Source organism: Rhincodon typus, chromosome 31 (assembly GCF_021869965.1).
Source record: "Rhincodon typus isolate 14 chromosome 31, sRhiTyp1.1, whole genome shotgun sequence".
Lineage (NCBI taxonomy): Eukaryota > Metazoa > Chordata > Chondrichthyes > Orectolobiformes > Rhincodontidae > Rhincodon > Rhincodon typus.
The window spans coordinates 12,320,811-12,336,276 of NC_063362.1; the positions used below are offsets into that span (position 1 = coordinate 12,320,811).

General features: G+C 41.9%; 1 protein-coding gene across 1 annotated transcript in view; it reads right to left on the reverse strand.

The window, feature by feature from the left end:
• Window positions 1–15,466, reverse strand: part of LOC109935092 (multiple epidermal growth factor-like domains protein 6) — a 407,878-nt gene that overhangs the window by 35,091 nt on the left and 357,321 nt on the right. The window contains exons 19-21 of the mRNA XM_048615100.1: window positions 5,366–5,491; window positions 3,927–4,058; window positions 718–846 (exon numbers count right to left, since the gene is read on the reverse strand). Of these exons, the coding sequence (XP_048471057.1) occupies window positions 718–846; window positions 3,927–4,058; window positions 5,366–5,491 (387 nt within the window). The remainder of the gene's footprint in view (window positions 1–717; window positions 847–3,926; window positions 4,059–5,365; window positions 5,492–15,466) is intronic.

A 15,466-nucleotide genomic window follows, 5' to 3' on the forward strand; every position in this document is an offset into this window, starting at 1 on the left:
AAGGATTATAATCAGGCAAAAATTGACTGTGAACCAAATGGCCAGAAAAGGTGGCCTTTAGGAAGCCAATTACAGATAGTGGGAGGATTGGAGAGATTTGGTGGAGCATATAGAGTGAACAAAGAACAAAGAACAAAGAACAAAGAAAGTTACAGCACAGGAACAGGCCCTTCACCCTCCAAGCCTGCGCCGATCCAGATCCTTTATCTAAACCTGTCACCTATTTTCCAAGGATCTGTATCCCTCTGCTCCCTGCCCATTCACATATCTGTCTAGATACATCTTAAATGACACTATCGTGCCCGCCTCTACCACTTCCGCTGGCAACGTGTTCCAGGCACCCACCACCCTCTGCGTAAAGAACTTTCCACGCATATCTCCCTTAAACTTTTCACCTCTCACCTTGAAATCGTGACTCCTAGTGATTGAGTCCCCCACTCTGGGAAAAAGCTTCTTGCTATCCACCCTGTCTATACCTCTCATGATTTTGCAGACCTCAATCAGGTTCCCCTCTCAACCTCCGTCTTTCTAATGTAAATAATCCTAATCTACTCAACCTCTCTTCATATCTAGCGCCCTCCATACCAGGCAACATCCTGGTGAACCTCCTCTGCACCCTCTCCAAAGCATCCACATCCTTTTGGTAATGTGGCGACCAGAACTGTACGCAGTATTCCAAATGTGGTCGAACCAAAGTCCTATACAGGTGGTTCTTACCTCTTCTGCAGTTATGGCCAGTCCATCCTGGAGAACATGTGCAACGCCCTGTCACTGGATGGCAAAGACCCTCGTTCTCACATGTACATCGCATCTGACAGCCCAGGCCATATCGGCCGGTAGGGCATGCTGAAAGAGAAAGATACATTCACATCTAGTACTAGTTCAGGATTCCTAAAAAGGTCACAAAGAAAATGTTACATTCGTCCTAAAGATGCTTAACGTTATTTCAAACTCAGTTGACATCCTGCACCTGCATTGACATTTTCCACGTTTATTTTTCTACACTTTAGTTGGCACTGCATTCTGATTTACCTGAATGAAAAAATCTGGTAATTTTTGGAAAGGAAGACAGAGAAAAACGTTGAAGGAAAAACCAAATAGCAGTGGATAACAAAACAGTGGAGAATGGCACCTGTTGGAGTTAGTCAGGCAGTAACAGTTGGTGAAGGAGACATGGTCAGATCTCTAGGAACTGGGGATCGGACCACTTTGTCAGTCACTGGAAAGAACCATCAATAGATCTAGAGGCTGTGGTAAGAAGATCGTTTGAGGGGCATGGGTGGCAGTGAAGTGAAATCCCACTCCCCCTCCCTTTTTTCTGCATATACACTGACGTTTTCCCAGCCACCATCAGTTCTGAGGAAGGGTCACCGGACCCGAAACATTAACTCTGATTTTTCCTTCAAAGATGCTGCCAGACCTGCTGAGCTTTTCCAGCAACTTCTGTTCTTGTTCCTGATTTACAGCATCCACAGTTCTTTCGGTTTTTATTTAAGTGAAATTGGGTAGCAGGTAAATCTGAGGGATCACAAGTGCCACAGCATAAAGGACACTTTCATTTTTGAACTGTGGACTAAAAATAGAAAAAGTTACTGCTTTAAACTAAGGAAACTGTGGGAAAAATGTCATTTGTAGTTTTCAAGAACACATTGTGAGTTGTAGCCACTATTCGAGCAGTGTGGGAGAAAATAGACACACCATCGTCATGTGTGTCTGTGTGTGCGACCTCAGGGCAATTCAGCTGAGAAATGCTTATTTGATTGGTTTTTAAATTGACCAGTTACGTAGTTTCAGGAGACATGAGCATACTAACAACTTCCTGAGCAACAGGCCACAACCTTCCCTGTAGGCAAAACAGTAGGAAACATTTAGTATGCAAAGAGAAAACATCCATCTCTCACTCTTTCTCTTCTATGTGTGGACAGGTAAAAAAACATTTAGGCAGCTAGTTATCCTCTCTCTCTTCACCTTTAACTTTCAACAGGAGATTTGAAGGAACAACCTCAGAGATACTGAAAAGGTGAAGCCTCAACCAGTGAATGAAAGACTGAGAATTGGTGTACCCACAACCTTGTGTCATTAGTAAAGAATCAGAAGGAATCAAGAGAAAACTGAAGAAAAATAACTTATCGATGTCTGTCATTTAGACTAGTACCAGAATTGTTCTTCTTTGTCTTCTTTTCTCTCCCCCAACCAAAACATTTGTGTTTTGCCTCTTTGTAGGAGATAGAGTTTAAGCTATGGAGTTATAAATTCATGTTTTTTTTCTTGCTTTTGGTTAAAAAGTTTGGTTATAATAAAAAGGTTTTTTTTGTTGCTGAAAAACATAGTGTGTATATTCTTTTAACCTGAATTAGATGGTTTGATAAAATTGGTGGTTAAATCACATTTTTACATTTGTGACAATTCTGGGAATAGTATTGTTTGATTTTCAGTGCAACATCACAGTGAAGTGTGACAACAGGAAATGTGGCTGCCAAGTTTTTACAGGTACATTCCTCATATTCTAATGCAATTATCACAGAACATCATAAAATATATCACAAATGCCAAACAGCAAAATGAATACAGACAACATTGGCAATATGAGCGAGAAATACAAAATTTGCAGAAAGATAGTTTACCACATCACTAGTAGCAAGTCATCTAGCTCTAAGTTGCTTCTCTTCTTGTGACTGCCGAAAATCTTGCTGACATACGAACATCCAACCCCCAGTTCCTGAAGGTCGTGCTGAGAGATACAGTTCCATGGTTACCCCACCTAAGTGTTCAATCTTCCCATGCGAGCTAATGTGCTCAGTCCATTGGGTAGGCAACTGGGACAGGGCAGTGGAGCAAAGAAACTCCAGAAAATTTCCAGCAATTAATTCCTAGAGATCCTAAGATTTTAGAGTTGAGTATTGGATTTACCCAATAAAGGGGGAACAACACTAAGATCTGAGCTTTTCCAAGCATTCAGGAATAGGCATTCAAGCAGGACAAATATGGGTCATAGATTCAGATAAAAGAAATTCAAAACTCCCTCAAAACGTTGCCGAGACTGGAAGTCAATTATAGAGTCATAGAGTTGTACCGCACATAAACAGACCCTTTGGTCCAACTGAATCATGCCAAACAAATATTCTACATTAATCTTGCTCCTTTTGCGTATTTGGCCCATATCCCTCTGAACCATTTCCTATTCATATACCCATCCAGATGCCTCTTAAATATTGTAATTATACCAGCCTCCACCAACTCCTTCAGCAGCTCATTCCATACACTCATCACCCTCTGTGTGAAAAAGTTGCCCATTAGGTCCCTTTTAAATCCTTCCCCTCTAACCTTAAACTTATGCCCTCTAGTTTTGGACTCTTCTAACCTGAGGAAACAACCTTGACTATTCACCCTATCCATGCCCCTCATGACTTTATTAACTTGTATAAGGTCATCCCTCATCCTCTGATGCTCCAGGGAAAATAGCCCCAGCCTATTCAGTCTCTCACTATAGTTCAAACCCTCCAACCCTGGCAACATCCTTGTAAATCCTTTCTGAACGTTTTCAAGTTTCACAACATCCTTCCTATAGTATTGACGGTTTCAAACTGAAATTGATACACATTGTTAGCTAAAGGGTTAGGGTTAGGGTTGGGGTTAGTGTTAGGGTGACAGAGCCAAAGTGATGGAGTTAAGATAGAGAGTAGCCATATTCTAACTGAATGATGGAAGGTGCTCAAGGGACTGAAGTATCTCTCCCTGTTCCTACGCCAACTAAGAGATATAAACAAAAGTAAGAACTAACTTCCACCATATTGGAGTCTGGACTATTGAGGGAAATGGACTCTATTTGTACAGGATTTTTAGGAGAGCATGTAACCCAGAGTTTGTAATAAAGAGAGACATGTCTGAACTCCCCTAAACCAAGCTACACCAGGTAGAATACTTACAGTTCTGACACAGTTTCCCCATGAATCCTGGTGGGCAGGTACACTGCCCAGTCTTCTTATTGCAGGTCCCATTGTTTTCACAGATGGGGCAAATCCCCTTGCAGGCCAGGCCCCAGTGACCCTCTTGGCACTCTGTGTGGAGAAATCGGAGGAATAGAAATTGTTACAACATAATGGGGGGAAACAATTGATCAAAGTTAATGTCGCTTAGCTCCCAATACATGCAAAAAAGGAACACGCCTATACAATTAAAAAAAAGTTTCTGTTTTTGAAATATGAATTTCTAAGCCCTACACTGCTGGTAACCTCTGGTAAGCTGGACAGTACGCATACAAGTCTTGGGGGCATGTCTACCCTAACCACCTAATGGATGGTTAGCATGGATTTTGAGCTTGGGTCTTGGTGCAGGGCTCACCCAGCCTACCCAAATGCCAAAGTAAAAACTATCACCAAAGACACAATACACTCATCAAAGCTAATACCAGCCTCACTGGTGTTAACTTCAGTGGATGGTTAAATTGAAAATGTTAAGCAAACATTTTTTTAAAATAAGAAATCTCCACTTAATCTTTCCTAATTGTTGTCTGGTGCTGAGGTTAGAGTCATAGAGGTTTACAGCATGGAACCAGGCCATTTGGCCCAAGTTGTCCATGTTGCTCAGTCTTCACTATTAAACTAGTCCCATTTGCCTGTGTTTGGTCCATATCCCACCCATGTACCTGTCTAAATATTTCTTAAAATGACAAAACTGTACTGGCCTCCACCACTACCTCTTGGCAGACTGTTCTGTCTCACCACTGTCTAGACCCTTTTGTATCTCTCCCCTCTCACCTTAAACCTGTGCTCTCTACTTCCATACCATGGGGAAAAGCTGTTGGCTATCTACCTTTCATGATTTTACAGACCTTTATAAGGTCACTCCTCAGTTTCCTATGCTCTAGTGAAGAGTCCCAGCCTATCCAGCCTCTCCTTATAACTCAAACTCAAAGGTCATTGAATTAAAACTGCGAGTGGCCGCTTGAAACCACTTGAAGACAGGACTGGTGGAAATCAGCAGAGCCTTTTAAATGAGGAAATAGGCGTAAGTACTTGCAGAACAGCCAAAATAGACAACATGCTTATTGCATTAAAAGTAGTGGCCCTGCAAATGCCTCCTGTAGTGGTGACACATCATTTACACAATTTGTTCAACATGGGTGGCAGCCCATTACAAGTGTGGATGGTGGCAGTGGTGACATTATATGTGACATTCTCTGAAGCAATCATAAGGAGAGATTTTTATACATTGGTAGTGTTACCTGGGGTTATATCAGTGCAACATGCATTATTTCTATTACGTAGAACCATTTCAAAATGTTTTTAATTACAATTCTGCTCAGACTATGTTAGTAGAGATTAACACAGAAATGAAATATTGCTCATGATGTTTGCGCTCTAACCTTTCTTACAGCCAGGGCCCATTTTTCCAGCTGGACAGCTGCACTTTCCAGTCACACTGTCACATGGGGCTCCTCCACAGTCACACGTCTGCAGACAATTCACTCCAAACTTGTTACTGGCACATTCTGCAATCAGGAGAGGCAGGCAGAGTCAGTACTCTAATAGAATGTCCCCTACACCCATTCACTGCATTTTTCAGCCTGGGCTGCGTCCACGGAACAGTCTAGAATCTGGTCACGGCTATTACATTTAAACACAGTTGTCTATGTCAGTCACTAGCCATATGTGACTAATTGGGACGACAGATGTGGCTAAACTTGTAAATAATAGAGTAATAGGAACCTGTGTTAGTCATGTAATTTTAAAACTCACATTTGTGGGGTATATGCATGTAAATATTAACTTCTGGGGCACTGGTTGCCAAAATAAACAGAGGAAAAGCAGTGCTTTTTTAATTAAATTGTGTGTGCTTTACTTCTTTATTTTCTGCTTATTTATTACCAGTTCACGAATGTCCTTTAGCGAAGAGAGCCAGTGGTACTGGGTTCTTGAGGACAGTGTGGAGTTACAACAAAGAAGAGACCTTTACTCTGATCTGACCACACCTTAGCTTGGGAGTGCTATCTTTAACTGCCATCCTTTACCGGGTCTGGCCTACATGTGACTCCAAAACCACAGCAATGTGGTTGACTCTTAACTGCCCTCTGGGCAAATAGGGTTGGGCAATAAATGCTGGCTAGTTCAGCAATGCCCTCATTCCATGAATGAATTAAAAAAACAAAAATCAGCTAAAGATGTATTTATCACAGATAAAAAGGCCCTGACTTCATATCCCAAGCTGTGGCAAGTATGCCCACCTATGCTGAGGGGAAGAATTGTGCTAGCATCAGATGAGCTGATTGTCATAAGGGCGTGGAACCTAGTTAATGAGATGCGTTTGGGTTGATAGCACGAGAAAGTGTGCTAGGCCTCATGGAAAGAAACACTCCATGACACTCGATGAAAATGACGCTTAGCTGTTTTCGGGTGGGATTCAGCTCCTTGTTAATGGACAGAAGATTCCAGATTTATGTACTGAAGGGACTTGGGTCTAATTCCATCTCAGGCTGACTTGCTGAACATTGCATCTCATTCCTGGTTGGGGCAGCAATAAAGATTCTATATAGAATTGCACTCAAATCTGCTCCTAATATGCCAACCTCAGAGAATCAGTGGTATGGGGGTTCTTGAGGACAGTGTGGAGGTACAAAATAGAAGAGACTTTTACTTTGATCTGCCTACACCTTAGTTTGGGAGTGCTTGATCCTAACACGGGGCCTCAGGACTGCAAGGTTTCATTCCTCAGCTTGACATACGAGCATCTAGTGGACAGAGAAAGGAAGGACAGGGAAAGAAATAGGTGCACTACTGGGCTTTCAAAGTCTTGTCCAAACCATACAGAAACTTCAAAGGTAACTTGGCTGCATTGATGTAAATGAATTCACAGGTGTGCGCTTGTGGTTTAATGAGTGCTTCAGGAGATTTCATTTGCTTCAATCATTTCAAGGTTACCAGTCCAAAAAGAGCCTGCTGGGAAGCTCAGTGTAACCAGAAGGAGATGAAGGAAAACACAAACTTGAGCCAACAGAGGCAGTTCAAAACCTCACCAGGCATGGTCTATGATCTGCATTGTGTCCTGCTCAGAGCTTGGGTTTTTATCATTTAATATTTAAAAAGAACTTAACTTTATATAACATCTTCCATAACCTCAGAAAATTGCAAGGCACTGTATAACTAATGAAGTAATGTATTCTGCTTTGTAATGTAGGGGTTAGTGAGGATACTAGAACAGAAAGTTCATCAGCAAACCCCCTCATTCAGTTTGCAAATGGAGGAGACTGACAAGGAAGAATGACCTGGTGGAAAGCATCTTTTTCATTCAGATAGACGACTTTGGAATAATTTACCACACCTGCATGTTGCCCTATTTTTATCATGTCAAAACTGCTATCCAGTTGATAAGGTCGAAGACCAGTCTTGATTGTTTCCAGAAACCAAACGTGTGTCCATTTTGAAGCAAATGATTTTAAAGGATGGAAGAAAAACAAAAAACTTGCACCAAGTGTGGATGGATTTAACCTTTAGGATAACATTATTATGGGTATTAAATACTCATTCGATGTGTGAGAGAAGTCGGTTAAATAACAGTGTGCTGTCCCACAGCCAGCACTGAGACACCAATCTCTCGAAACCAGCTTCGCTGGGCAGGGCATGTCAGGCATATGCCTGACACCAGATACCATCTCCCCACACCGAAGCTGCTGCCTGGTTATGGCAGGACACTCTCAGGAAGACAGCAGAAACACTTTAGGAATATTCAGAAAGCATCCTTGAAAAGGTCAAACATTTCTGTTGACTCACAGAGGTTCCTGGCTCGTGATCTACTAAAACGGTAAGGATTCATTTGGGAAGGCACTGACCATCAAGGCATTGGAGAAAGGACACAACTTCCAAACATCTCAGACACCTAACTCTTGAAGCACCATCTGCTCCACATGTGGCAGGCAGACTGATGAATGGACTGTCTAACTTCAAACAACGTTGATCTTGTTAATGTTGATCTTGCTTCGCACACCTTCTGTGCGATATAGCCTGTATGCCTCACTCTGTACAAGCACCTTATATTCTATATGCCCTTGCTTACTATGATCTGCCTGTACTGCTTGCAAACAAAGCTTTTCACTGTACTTAAGGTACACGTGACAATAAATCAAATCAAATCAGAGTCTGCCGACTGCACATTGAACTTGTCAACTTTCTTAAATCCATCAAACTGGAGTGGAAGCAAATCATCCTCAATTGCAAAGGACTACCTAAGAAGCAGGAAAAGTGTACACCTCCATTCTATAAACACCTCACTCCATTGGGTTAACATCTGGGGTGAGCCTTGCAGGTTGTCACATTTCTCACTCATGTGATTTTGAAAGTTAGAAGATTGCAGCTGGTCAGTTCCTGCTACTTCACTCATCTAAACTCTCAGCTGTTCTGGTGGACTTACGTCCTCCATATTATTAATTTAATGAACCAGTCCAGTGGGAATCTGATCCAGATTGAATGATGATCGGGTGTTTATCTGAATCTGTTTCCCTGGAAAACCGAGAAGGGTCTTCTTAATTAAAAGTATCTCATGGATATATATTTGTTAATATATATTGTGGATCGGGGTTCAGAATTACATTTTGAGATTACTATCATCTGATATATTGATCAGTCATTTATAGTGATTACTTGATTGGAATACTGGCTAGAGTTATCACTATAACAAGATCCCAGTGTACAGGAAATTCAAGAGGATAAACCCAAAGTCTGATCAGTACTATTACCCCAGTAAAATACAACGATAACTTTTAGTGATGGAAAATCCACAAGTTATTCTCCCTGCTGCTGTGATGCTATGAAGACATACATTCTTATCTCCTCCATCATCACCAAACAATACAAGTCATGTATCAGTCATTGATGTAATGCAAAACAACTGATTTTAATCAGGTTATATCGCTAGCACCTTCTTCCATCTTTAATCAGGGAAAGCACAGGATCCATGGCTTGAAGAGAGCTTGGTCAGAAAATGAGGCTGTGCGGTTTGTTGGATTTATCTGATGGTGTTATGTCTCACAGCCTAACAGAATTTGGGTGCACAAAAAAGCAAAATTGCAACAATGGAGTTCAATTCTTCAGATAGATATTCTGGCTTAAAACATCTGGTTAGGAACACAAAAGCTGCATATGCCAAGTCAGGTGTTTAGATATTACGAAGAATCTTGCTGCTTGGTTTCTATTTTCCAAGCCATTTTCATCAGAGCTTCAACATTTTTGAAACATTGATGAATAGCAGAGCTGTCATTACTTGAGCAAATCTGATGTATTCAATTTTCGGTCCAGGAACTTTGTAAGGAACAGGGTCACACAGAACATAAATATAGATAAAGGTTAAAATGCTTGAAATGAGGAAATTTCTTATCGTTAGTCATTTTTCCCTTGAATTTCCTTTGTTTCACTTTCCATCTTCCCACTCTAGATTAGTCACATCATCTGTCACTGCAAACAATGTTGCTTCAGCACACACAGCAGCAGTGAAAGCCTTGTATTAAAATTATACACCTTAAAGCTTTGAACAAGAAGTGCCACTACTGCAATAATGGCATGCTTTCATAAAATATCAAAACTAGATTATCTGGTCATTATCATATTTTTTTGTAGGAGCTTGCTGTGTGCAAATTGGCTGCCATGCTTCCTATGTTAGAACAGTAACTACACTTCAAAAAATGCTAATTGGGCTGCTAAGTGCTTTGGGACATCGGAGGTTGTGAAGCACGATGTACATGCATCCTTGCTTCCATCACCAACAACCTCACCAGTACAATGCTTTAGTTACTTACACACATTCGAGAACAGCATAAACAAGTGTACAGAAGAGGACAGGAGGAACAAATATGGTCTCATGAGTGAATCGTCTATCTAATGCAGCAGGCTTATGAATAGATGCAGATAACAATTAAAACGTGAATGAATCAATATGCCAAGTCCACACTTGGTCCCATAAGTTTATTCCTATTCAATCACATCTTGAAGATCTTAGCCCAAAATGCCACTCCGTGGAAACAATACATGGTTAAAATATTTACACAATCAGAGCTTTAGTGGCACTGTCCACAGTAGTTCGGAACACAATTGTGACACTTAATTCTTTTTGTTTAACCTGCCCAATTCCTCCAAGACTAAGTATTGCTTGCAGGAAAGTTGCCTGAAGCAGTAAATCCAGATAATTGCAGCTAATTTTAAGTTCATGCAGTCAATCATAAATTACTGGAAATTTCAAGTTATAGGTGATTGTCTGGATTTGTGGTATCTACATATTGCTGGGTTTTGAGAGTAAGATGAGGGACTGCACATTACTAATTGAAAGATTTGGAATTAATTTGTAAGAGATTTGCTCTGTTCTTTGCTTGCTTTCTGGAAAGTCTATAGTATTTCCTTATTTACTGAGAGCACAAATAAATACATTTATTGACTTTGCACAAGGAAATTTACATAAGGAAATCAATTTCTCACTGTTTCACATGGAGATGAAAATCAGTGTCCCGATTTACTACCAGCCGAATAAGATTACCCACTTTTAACTCTACTTTAACCTTGCTGTTAATTTCCACAGCAACATTCTGCATTTCCTCTGTCACATAGATGGAAATCTTCAGAAATCTCAGAGAAATAGCATAACTGACTGCTGGCACATTTCTTCAGAGAGTCTTCTGTTGAAGGTATGGAAGGAAATCAGGGAATCCTTAGGCCAGATATTTGCCTTTACCCTTGCATCTCTGTGATGCATTCTGGCATATTTGCCTACATAAAAAGGGTGCTATATAAATATGTTGTTGTTGAATTACTGGTATATTGCTGGACACAACATGCCATAAGTTATAGTTGCGGATATTTTAATAGCTGAGTGAAAGAAATGTAGGGTCTCAAATTCTAATTACAGTGAATGCTGAATTCCAATTGAACTTGCTATGTTAATCATAAATTTTTGTGCTAGTTTCATGTACATTAGGAGCCCATAACCTTTACCTCTGATGTTGCTTCCTTCTCCATATCTGATATTTCACCACAGTGGTCACATATTGTGTACCTTAATTTTACATTTCTACCCCTACATTTTTCATATTGGTATCATATCTGTTAACCTCCAATATTCTTCATTTGGATGCATATTAGGCATCTAGTTTTGGATTTCTAATGCTGATTCTATTCCACAATTCCTTACATTGGTATCATATCTGTTACATTACAAAATTCTTTGCTGTTACATAATTTTATATTCTTTGTGTTACTTCCATATTTCTGAGCTTAATTGCCTCTGCTGCTTCTGTGGTCTAATCCCACAGTCCTTCTGCTGTTCTTAATTCCTGACATAGGGCAGTAATGTTTCACAACACAGTTTGAGGTCACATTTTCTTTCAGCACTTTTACATAGCTTCTTTCCTATGCTCTGCTCCTCTCCAATTGATGACAGATGTCTATCTTTGCTTTTTTAACAAGGTTCTAAGCATTTCCAGACCCTCTCAGTGGCCCACAAACCAAATGTTTCGACAAAATATTTCTGTTATTTCCTGTTCCTCAGTCGGAACTAAAAGATCGCAGTGTGTTGGAAAAAATGTTCTCAGATTGAATATTTCCAATTTTGTTGATGGAAAAGTATATTAATACCAACACAAGTGTGTGAAATTGAAAAGTTTGGAAAACTACAATCCTCATTCCTGTCTATCCCTTGATTCTTATGACTCCTCAGAACCCTTTTGTACACAACTGAATCACAATCTGCACGTGTTTAAGTTAGGGATGATAGCTCAGGGAAGATGATATCCACATCGAATGTCATGTCACAATGAAATCTGTTTGCAAGTCAAGTTCGACTCAAGTTAAATGAAAGGCAAAGCCCCTTCCAGACCGTCTAATTTGCGGATGACACCAAAGTCGGTGGAGTTGTGGATAGTGCGGAAGGATGTTGCAGGTTACAGAGGGACATAGATAAGCTGCAGAGCTGAGCTGGGCAAATGGAGTTTAATGCGGAAAAGTGTGAGGTGATTCACTTTGGAAGGAGTAACAGGAATACAGAGTACTGGGCTAATGGTAAGATTCTTGGTAGTGTGGATGAGCAGAGAGATCTCGGTGTCCATGTGCATAGATCACTGAAAGTTGCCACCCAAGTTGATAGCGTTGTTAAGGAGGCATACGATGTGTTAGGTTTTACTGGTACAGGGATTGAGTTTCGGAGCCGTGAGGTCATGTTGCAGCTGTACAAAACTCTGGTGCGGCCGCACTCGGAGTATCGCGTACAGTTCTGGTCACCGCATTATCGGAAGGATGTGGAAGCATTGGAAAGGATGCAGAGGAGATTTACCAGGATGTTGCCTGGTATGGAGGGAAGGTCTTATGAGGAAAGGCTGAGGGACTTGAGGCTGTTTTCATTAGAGAAAAGAAGTTTAAGAGGTGACTTAATAGAGACATACAAGATGATCAGAGGATTAGATAGGGTGGACAGTGGGAGCCTTTTTCCTTGGATGGTGATGGCTAGCACGAGGGGACATAGCTTTAAATTGAGGGGTGATAGATATAGGACAGATGTCAGAGGTAGGTTCTTTACTCAGAGAGTAGTAAGGGCGTGGAATGTCCTGCCTGCAAAAGTAGTAGACTCGCCAACTTTAAGGGCATTTAAATAGTCATTGGATAAACATATGGATGATAATGGAATAGTTCAGGTTAGATGGGCTTCAGATTGGTTTCACAGGTCGGCGCAACATCGAGGGCCGAAGGGCCTGTACTGCGCTGCAATGTTCTATGTTCTATGTTCTATGCATCTCATGGCTCAGAGTAAATGCTGAATAATGCATTCTCTGGGCTGTTCGATCAGGAAGCCATTCAACTCACTTATTCTCAAGACCTCAAAACTGGAATTTACCATTTCCCTCAATTTTACATTTTTCTTAAAGCCTCCTCATTTTTAAAACCAAATCTATCATTTAACTACCATTAATGGTTATTCATCAAGATTTTTCAATGCAAAAGGGGATAGCTCCAGTCCACAGATCTCATTACAATGTACCATTGAACATTCTGTGTCATTTTAGTTCCATGCGATAATAAACCAAAGTGCTGCTCCTAGAAGTGTTGGATTATATGGCATGTGGAGTAAAGCTGTCTCTACATTTCTGCCTAAAATACTTGGAGTTAGGTACAATAGGGGTTATATTCTCAACTTGTGCTAGCCATCATTTTTCCCCTCAAACAACATCACTAAAACAGATTTGTTAGTTATTGTCTCACTGCTGTTTGTGGGAACCTATTGTGTGCAAATCAGCAGCTATTTTTCCAATGTTATAGTGGTGACTACACTTCAAAAGTATTTCATTAGCTGTGAACCATTTGGGACATCCTGAAGTTGTGAAAGGTGCAATATAAATGCAAGTTCTTTTGTACTCAGAGGTTACAATATGAGCTATTCCCTCCTCCTTAAGCAATCAAGTAATTCCAGGCTAGGGATTTAAGATAAACTGAAAAAAAATCACCTGGTAATAATTTGAGATAACAAGGTGTAGAGCTGGATGAACACAGCAGGCCAAGCAGCATCAGAGGAGCAGGAAAGCTAACGTTTCGGGCCTAGACCCTTCTTCAGAAATGGGGGAGGGGAAGGGGGTTCTGAAATAAATAGGGAGAGAGGGGGAGGCGGATAGAAGATGGATAGAGGAGAAGATAGGTGGAGAGGAGACAGACAGGTCAAAGAGGCGGGGATGGAGCCAGTAAAGGTGAGTGTAGGTGGGGAGGTAGGGAGGAGATAGGTCAGTCCAGAGAGGACAGTCAGGTCAAGGGGGCGGGATGAGGTTAATAGGTAGGAAATGGGGGTGGGGCTTGAGGTGGGAGGAGGGGATAGGTGGGAGGAAGAACAGGTTAGGGAGGCGGGGACGAGCTGAGCTGGTTTTGGGATGCGGTAGGGGGAGGGGAGATTTTGAAGCTTGTGAAATCCACATTGATGCCATTGGGCTGCAGGGTTCCCAAGCGGAATAGGAGTTGCTGTTCCTGCAACCTTTGGGTGGCATCGTTGTGGCACTGCAGGAGGCCCAGGATGGACATGTCGTTTGAGGAATGGGAGGGGGAGTTGAAATGGTTCGCGACTGGGAGGTGCAGTTGTTTATTGCGAACTGAGCGTAGGTGTTCTGCAAAGCGGTTCCCAAGCCTCTGCTTGGTTTCCTCGATGTAGAGGAGGCCACAACAGGTACAGCGGATGCAGTATACCACATTAGCAGATGTGCAGGTGAACATCTTGGGGCCTGGGATGGGGGTGAGGGACGAGATGTGGGGGCAGGTGTAGCACTTCCTGCGGTTGCAGGGAAAAGTGCCAGGTATGGTGGGGCTGGAGGGGAGTGTGGAGCGGACAAGGGAGTCACGGAGAGACTGGTCCCTCCGGAAAGCAGATAAGGGTGGGGAGGGAAAAATGTCTTTGGTGGTGGGGTCAGATTGCAGATGGCGGAAGTGTCGGAGGATGATGCATTGGATCCGGAGGTTGGTGGGGTAGTACATGACGACGAGGGGGATTCTTTTTTGGTTGTTATTGCGGGGACGGGGTGTGAGGGATGAGTTGCGGGAAATGCGGGAGACACGGTCGAGGGCGTTCTCGACCACTGAGGGGAGGAAGTTGCGGTCCTTGAAAAACGAGGACACTGAGATGTACGGGAGTGGAATGCCTCATCCTGGGAGCAGATGCGGTGGAGACGAAGGATTTGGGAATAGGGGATGGCATTTTTGCAGGAAGGTGGGTGGGAGGAGGTGTATTCTAGATAGCTGTGGGAGTCAGTGGACTTGAAATGGATATTGGTTTCTAGGTGGTTACCCGAGATGGAGACAGAGAGGTCCAGGAAGGTGAGAGAGGTGTTAGAGATGGTCCAGGAAGATGAGTGGTAATAATTAATTGGTAAGGATTTCAATGAAGCTTAATTGAATGGATTAAATTGGAATATGGCTTGTAAATTCTATTCACTTAAATGAAGCAGGTACTTAAACAAAACAACTTTGTGCTCACTCAATTAAAGATATCCGTTGAGGAATGAGACACAGCTATTGGCATCCAAGGTCAGGTAAAGACAGAAAAAAAAAACTTGAATTCTTTGGACCACTTTCACAACCTCAGGACGTCCCAAGACACTTTGCAACCCATGAATTACTTTTGAAATCGAATCACTGTTGTTGCATGGGCAACCACAACAGACAAACTGTGTACAGCAAGGCCACCCAAGATTTTTAGTAATCAGTTAAACTGCTCAGTGCTGTTGGAGGAAGGGTCAATGCTGAACCTGGGACACCAAATGATGGAAAACAACTCATTCAATAAGGAGGCTGGTACACTGGAAGATGAGGACAAAGAGAACCGTATCATGACTCTGGCAAGAAGAGGTGAGATCAGAAATGTGCCAGTCATGTGATCAAGACAGAGGAACTGGGAGAATGGAAGAGAGTCCTTACAGGATGTAGGGTGTGAGGAAGCATTGTTGTGATTGCTATGGGAGTCAGTA